The 7,883-nt window shown below is 42.4% G+C and overlaps 1 protein-coding gene across 1 annotated transcript; it reads left to right on the top strand.

Moving 5' to 3' along the window:
• Nucleotides 1–1,233: 1,233 nt before the first annotated feature.
• Nucleotides 1,234–7,243, top strand: LOC105030754 (transcription factor Spi-B). The gene is made up of 6 exons (XM_010904822.5): nucleotides 1,234–1,327; nucleotides 1,809–1,848; nucleotides 2,574–2,757; nucleotides 2,832–2,950; nucleotides 5,389–5,569; nucleotides 5,687–7,243. The coding sequence occupies exons 2-6, from the start codon at nucleotides 1,822–1,824 to the stop codon at nucleotides 5,983–5,985; spliced, it is 810 nt and encodes a 269-aa protein (XP_010903124.1). The 5' UTR covers nucleotides 1,234–1,327; nucleotides 1,809–1,821; the 3' UTR covers nucleotides 5,986–7,243.
• Nucleotides 7,244–7,883: the final 640 nt, after the last annotated feature.

The following is a 7,883-nucleotide window of genomic DNA, read 5'->3' as shown; positions in this document are numbered from 1 at the left end:
GATGAGGTGAAGAAAGGTGATGAGAAGGAAAGTCCCAATTAAAACCCCAACAGAGCCACATGACCCAGATCCATGAACTGCAGACCTGGAATGTCCGTCTGAACTGCATTAGTACAGAAACATTCTGAGTGAACTCCTTGAGTACAACAACACGTAAATAACAAGCCCACTCTTATGTGAATATACAGGAACTTTCAGGGAAGATACATCTGTTATTCTGTGTTGAGGATGTCAGTTGGATTTCCATTGTGTTAAATCTTTATTGGGTTACATGGGTGTGACAGCCTACGGTTGTTCTTTATTTCATTGTGTATTTTTTATGTGTGTCTGTGTCTGTGTGTCTGTGTGTGTCTGTGTGTTTGTGTCTGTGTGTGTGTCTGTGTGGGTGTGTGTGTCTGTGTGTGTCTGTATGTTTGTGTCTGTGTGTGTGTGTCTGTGTGGGTGTGTGTGTCTGTGTATGTGTGTCTGTGTGGGTGTGTGTGGGTGTGTGTGTCTGTGTGTGTTTGGGGGGGTGTCTTTGTGTGTCTGTGTGTCTGTGTGTTTGTGTCTGTGTGTGTGTCTGTGTGGGTGTGTGTGTGTGTGTGTGTGTGTGTGTGTGTGTGGGTGTGTGGGTGTGTGTGTGTGTGTGTGTGTGTGTGTGTGTGTGTGTGTGTGTAAGATAGATGATGAACATGGAGAGGTTAGAGAACGGGGATGTGGAACTTCTAAGTCAGCAGGTCTAAAACACAGATGTGAAATCACCGTCCATGTTGTCTCTGTGTTGATCTGTTAAACGTGTACAGCTGCACATGAGGTATTACAGTCATGTATGACAACAGATGTCCTTATTATTTAAACAGGTGTATTTAAACCGTTTACTTCAGAGGAATGATGAAACTACCACCTGAGAGAGTAGGCCACGCCCCCATTATAGCCACCTTTACTCATGAGAGAGAGAGACAGAGAGAAGGATGGGGAGAGGGAGGTATGGAGGGAGGGAGGGAGGTATGGAGGGAGGGAGGGAGGTATGGAGGGAGGGAGGGAGGGAGGGGGAGCAATGGAAGGAGGGCATATAAGGGCCCTGCTGGCCTGTAGGAAACATCTAACAGGTGAGATTTCACCTGCCCTCTTGTTCATTCTGAAGGATATTTTACATTAGACAGTCTAACAACTCAACCAGGTGCAGCCTCCTCTTCTTTTTCAACCAGGAACAGCCTCCTCTTCTTTCTCAACCAGGTACAGCCTCCTCTTCTTTTTCTACCAGATGCAGCCTCCTCTTCTTTTTCTATCAGGCACAGCCTCCTCTTCTTTTTCTACCAGGTGCACCCTCCTCTTCTTTGTCTACCAGGTACAGCCTCCTCTTCTTTTTCTACCAGGTACAGCCTCCTCTTCTTTCTCTGAGAGGATCAGCAGTTACTGCAGCGTGAGAATTCTACTTTAGATGCCTTTTATGTTATGGCACAATGTTTTACATTTAGGTTACAGATCTTACAGATGTTTGAGGAACCACACACAAAAACATTTAATTGTTTGGAATAGCAGGGTTTCGCTCATGCAATCTTGGGTCATTTTTTAAAAAGGTTTTATTTCATTTTCATGTAGAGGAGTTTTAAATGTTCCACTTTCAGTTAAGTGTGTGTGTTTGCAGCTTTTTGTATGTATTTGCATGTATTTTGTTTGTGTGTGTTGTTCGTGTGCTGTTAATGTGAGTAATGGTCCTTTTATGCTGGTATTTACTGAAGGTTTTTTGTGATTTTCAGACTGTGTTGTTTGTGTGATGTGTGTGTGTGTGTGTGTGTGTAATGGTCCTTTTATTCTGGTGTTTTCAGACTGTGTGTTGACATGCTGGCTGCTCTGGAGGCAGTGAGGGTGAGTTAATTTATATTTGCCACAACCTGTTACTACTCAAAAAGTCTTGGAGATGTCTGTGTGTTTGCACATTGTGTCTGAGTCTGTGTGTATGTTTGGTTGAGGTTGAGGATTTTTGAGAACAGTTTTTTGAAGTCAAACTTCACATGGTCTACCAGGACATTGGCTGTCTGGAATGTACTGTAGCTATCCAACTGGAAGATTAAAATCTTACCAAAACACCATGAAAACACCTCCGTGTTTATATCCCATCTGTATGTGTTTATATCCCACCTCAGGGTTTTCTGGGTTGTAATACTCTCTGTTAATCCTGCTCAATGACTAACCAACACTTGCATGTATTTGCTAGTCAAAGCAGACAGCAGAGTCCACATAGTTACTCTGTGTGTGTGTGTGTGTGTGTGTGTGTGCATAGTCAAAGTAGCAAAGTGGCTGTTGTGTGGCTTCAGAACAGTCAGTTATGTGAGATGTTTGATCCAGACAGCATCTTATCCAGACACCATCAGCAAATTGAGTTTCTAATGTACAGGTTTAGTGTATCAGAAGACTGCAGGGTTAATTGTGTCAGAAGAAGACTATTGATTGGTAATATCCCAGGCTATATGTATTGAATCTATTGTCTCCTGTAGATGGGATATATCCCAGGCTATATGTGTTGAATCTATTGTCTCCTATAGATGGGATATATCAGAAGCTATATGTATTGACTCTATTATCTCCTATAGATGGGATATGTCCCAGGCTGGTCCGGTCCAGCCCAGACCACAGAAGAGGTGGACCTAGAGGTTATAGAAGAGTACCTGCAGGAACATTCCCTAGATGTCCAACACTCCCACATTCCTCCCACGACCCTCGCCACGCCCCCCCAGCTCTCACACACACACCAACACCTGGGAAGCAGCCTCATAGGTGAGGTGCCTGACTCTAATCTAACATGTTGGTTTATATAGCATATGATTGATTGATTGATGTTGTCCCTCTAGAGAACCACTGGTCAGGTCACTATGCCTATGAGTGGCGCATCAACTCTAGCACTCATAATAAGGAATTTCAAGGACAGGCTCCATGCACAGAATGGCCTAGTCACCATGGAAACCATTGGGTGAGTATCATGGAAACCACCCTATCATACAGTCATTACACCATGGGTCCTAAAGCTAACCTATTATACAGTCACCACACCATGGGTCCTAAAGCTAACCTATTATACAGTCACCACACCATGGATCCTAAAGCTAACCTATCATACAGTCATTACACCATGGGTCCTAAAGCTAACCTATTATACAGTCACCACACCATGGGCCCTAAAGCTAACCTATTATACAGTCACCAAACCATGGGTCCTAAAGCTAACCTATCATACAGTCATTACACCATGGGTCCTAAAGCTAACCTTTTATACAGTCACCAGACCATGGGTCCTAAAGCTAACCTATTATACAGTCACCACACCATGGGTCCTAAAGCTAACCTATTATACAGTCACCACACCATGGATCCTAAAGCTAACCTATCATACAGTCATTACACCATGGGTCCTAAAGCTAACCTATTATACAGTCACCACACCATGGGCCCTAAAGCTAACCTATTATACAGTCACCAAACCATGGGTCCTAAAGCTAACCTATCATACAGTCATTACACCATGGGTCCTAAAGCTAACCTTTTATACAGTCACCAGACCATGGGTCCTAAAGCTAACCTATTATACAGTCACCACACCATGGGTCCTAAAGCTAACCTTTTATACAGTCACCACACCATGGGTCCTAAAGCTAACCTATCATACAGTCATTACACCATGGGTCCTAAAGCTAACCTATTATACAGTCACCACACCATGGGTCCTAAAGCTAACCTATTATACAGTCATTACACCATGGGTCCTAAAGCTAACCTATTATACAGTCACCAAACCATGGGTCCTAAAGCTAACCTATTATACAGTCACCAAACCATGGGTCCTAAAGCTAACCTATTATACAGTCACCACACCATGGGTCCTAAAGCTAACCTATTATACAGTCACTACACCAGAGGTCCTTTCTGAGTGATTTGTGGTCAGTATCATTTGTGCTGTAACAGATTGGGACTGAATTGCTTTAGATGAATTGCCTCGGCCCTATCCATGTTCTACACTGCTTATGTAGGAGCATTATAAATTAAATCACCCCATTCATTATAACCTCAGTTAGTGGCTACGGGAGGTTGCTAAGTTGACCAGTGTTCTATAAACCAAGAATGATCATGTCCCTAACCTCCTACCTCTAACCACTCATAATTCATAATCTCCTGTCATTACCTGTCCCCAACACAATCTCTCCCAAAGCCCTCACGAGGCAGGGGGGCCCCCACACCCCAAGGGCCTCGCCCTGAATTGAAAAATATAAGCTAGTTATATAAAAAAAAATATATTATCCACTCCAACAAAACGTCTTCACCAGCAACCAGCCTTCCCAACGCGACATCACCTTAAGCCTTCTGAGACCCTTTATGTTGTTTTTTCTTTAATTTGTCACCCATCTTTATCCATGTCTATATCTGTTTATATACAGCTCCGGAGAAAATTAAGAGACCAATCCTAATATATCTTAAATCAGCATCTGTATGGCAGCCATTCCATTCCTGTGTCTGTTAAATTCCAACACAGGCACACCTCATTTTACGTAATGAGGTATTGATTAGGTGATTACCTGAACCAAATCTAATTTAATGAGGAAAAGTATAAAAACAATTGCTGTGGTCATCACTATCCTCTTACAATAAGACCAGCTGGAGGGCAAAAACAGTGCAAGTAGTACCTCAAAGGTAATTTGAATAAAAAAATAACTATTCAGCATTCAAAAAAACTTTGAGTGAGGAAAAGAATGGTTCAATTCTAGCTTTACTGGCAGAGGGATACAGTGAGCGTCAGGTTGCTTTCATCCTGAAAATTTCAAAGACGGCGGTTCATAAGAACAAGGTCAAGCAACCAACATTGGGGACTACAAAGCTACAGACTGGCAGAAGGCAAAAATGACTGTCCACTGACCGAGATGACGTCAACTCATTCAAATGTCACTCAACAACTGTAGGATGACATCAAGTAACCTACAAAAAGAATGGAAACAGCAGCTGGGTGAAGTGCACAGCGAGGCTGATTTGTCTTTGTGAAGGACACATGAATCAAGCCAATTACAAGGTCATCCTGGAAGAACACCTGCTTCCTTCTGCTCTGACAATGTTCCCCAACTCTGAGAATTGGGTTTTCCAGTAGGACAATGCTCCGTGCCACACAGCCAGGTCAATCAAGGTGTGGATGGAGGACCACCAGATCAAGACCCTGTCATGGCCAGCCCAATCTCCAGACCTGAACCCTATTGAAAACCTCTGGAATTTGATCAAGAGGAAGACGGATGGTCACAAGCCATCAAACAAAGCCGAGCTACTTGAATGTTTGTGCCAGGAGTGGCATAAAGTCCCCCAACAGCAATGTGACAGACTGGAATATTTATATATATCTGTATAGAGTTTTACTGAGTGTATGTCTTTCAGGAGCAGAGGACATATTCCTATGAAACAGTTAGCTGGAGTGACTCTGACTCCCAGTCAACTGCCTACCCCCCTTCCCCCACCACATACATCCACTCCCCGACTGCTCACCCCCCCTCCAGCCCCACAGTGGAGAGGAGAGGCAAGAAGACCAGTGATACACTGCCTCTTACACCATTCTCAGGTAACAGACACACTCTCACCACAACACACACACCAACACACATACACACATACACCAATACATGTCAATGCTACTAAATATTCATGTATTTCATTTTTGTGTCTGCCTCACTGACAGGAAAGAAGAAGGAACGTTTGTTTCACTTCCTGTTCGAGATGCTTCAAACGCCTTCCATGCGGAGCTGCATCTGGTGGGTCCAATCCTCCTCCGGAACCTTCCAGTTCTCATCACAGAACAAGGAGCGGCTGGCCCAGCTCTGGGGCCACAGGAAGGGCAATCGCAAAACCATGACCTACCAGAAGATGGCACGAGCCCTCCGAAATTACAGCAGAACAGGCGAGATCAGCAAAGTGAAGAGAAAGCTGACGTACCAGTTTAACGAGAGGACGCTGAGGGGTCTTCAGGCAGGGTGTTAGAGGATTATCCTGAAGTTTAACGAGAGGACGCTGAGGGGTCTTCAGGCAGGGTGTTAGAGGATTATCCTGAAGATTAACGAGAGGACGCTGAGGGGTCTTCAGGCAGGGTGTTAGAGGATTATCCTAAAGTTTAACGAGAGGACGCTGAGGAGTTTTCAGGCAGGGTGTTAGAGGATTATCCTGAAGTTTAACGAGAGGATGCTGATGGGTCTTCAGGCAGGGTGTTAGAGGATTATCCTGAAGTTTAACGAGAGGACGCTGATGGGTCTTCAGGCAGGGTGTTAGAGGATTATCTAGAAGGAGTTTAGTGAACAGAAGGACCTGTTTACCAACAGAACACAAAGGGCTCATTAACTCACCGACCAGTTTAAAGAAGATATGTTAAGGGGCTTCAAGGAAACACGCTGACAGAAAATGGCTACATGATTAGAAGATACTTGTGCTACAATGCTTCCCTGACTGGACACTGAGATAAATACTGAGTATTTGTAAAAGAAACAGGAGGAGTGATTCAAATTAACAAGCCATACAAGTGTGAGCCAGAAACCCTAGGCTGAGAATCAGTCTATTGTTAACTTTCCAATGTACTCCATCATGCGCCAATGATTCTCATCTTTCTTACATTTTTCAAATATCAATGTTTATTCATTATTGGAATCCTCCAATAATATGCCAATATTTTATTTTTATTTCTATCTCAACAGGACACATTGTTATCTTTTGCTAAGCAACTGATTTTTGTATGTCCAGACAAAACCAATCTCTGAAGTCTCGTCTGAATTCGTATCAGATTTCATTTTAAAAGCACATTTCCACTTTTGCTCTATTTACCTGAACATACTTGCTATATGTAAAATATGACAACTCAAAAGTTTTTTTCAAACTTTACAATAAAACAGTCTCTCTTTGACTTTGGCAATGACAAGAGTGTCAAGTATTGGAAAGTTAGTTAAAGACACTGCCACTCTGACTTTTTGCTAGCTTTTGTGTTTGCAAAATGTAAGGATACACTTAGCAGGTGAAACTGGAGATATATTTCATGTAAATCTGAGGATTGCCAGTATATATGAACTACTTCATAAGTAGATTTTGAATTAATCTTGAAAGGCATTGATTATTTTATTCACATACAGACAAAGATGTAACCAATATGGGTCAGTGGATGTTTATTTTCAATAATGTTTGGTCTTCAATTGTTTGATTCACTTGCATAGAGATCCATGTGTTTTAAAATAGTGTCTTGTATCATGTCATTTTTGTCCTGTGATTTTAATTAAAAAATGAAAAACACCATGTTTGTGATTGTTAGTACAGAATAAGATGAAACAGCCAATGGGGAGCTGGGACTTCTACACTATTAAATCAGCCAAAAGTTTCAGGACTTTCACCATATTAAAACAATGAATAGAGTGGATTTATGCTGTATTAAAATAGTCCACAGAGTTTCAGGACTTCTACCGTGTTAAAATTGTCAACAGAGCTTCAGGACTTCTCCCATACTAAAACAGTAAACAGAGCTTCAGGACTTCTCCCATACTAAAACAGTAAACAGAGCTTCAGGACTTCTCCCATACTAAAACAGTAAACAGCTTCAGGACTTCTCCCATACTAAAACAGTAAACAGGGCTTCAGGACTTCTCCCATACTAAAACAGTAAACAGCTTCAGGACTTCTCCCATACTAAAACAGTAAACAGAGCTTCAGGACTTCTCCCATACTATAACAGTAAACAGAGCTTCAGGACTTCTCCCATACTAAAACAGTAAACAGAGCTTCAGGAATTATGCTGTATTCAAATAGTCTATAGTTTCAGCACCCGTATTAAAACAGTCAACATAGTGCCAGGACTGCCAGCTTTATTGACTGACCACACCATATTTCCCAGCTGGAGTGTTCTG

This window comes from Esox lucius, chromosome 12, assembly GCF_011004845.1.
Source record: "Esox lucius isolate fEsoLuc1 chromosome 12, fEsoLuc1.pri, whole genome shotgun sequence".
NCBI classification, from domain to species: Eukaryota; Metazoa; Chordata; class Actinopteri; order Esociformes; family Esocidae; genus Esox; species Esox lucius.
The sequence above is the reverse complement of the archived record's forward strand: the minus strand, read 5'-3'. Positions and strand labels throughout refer to the sequence as shown.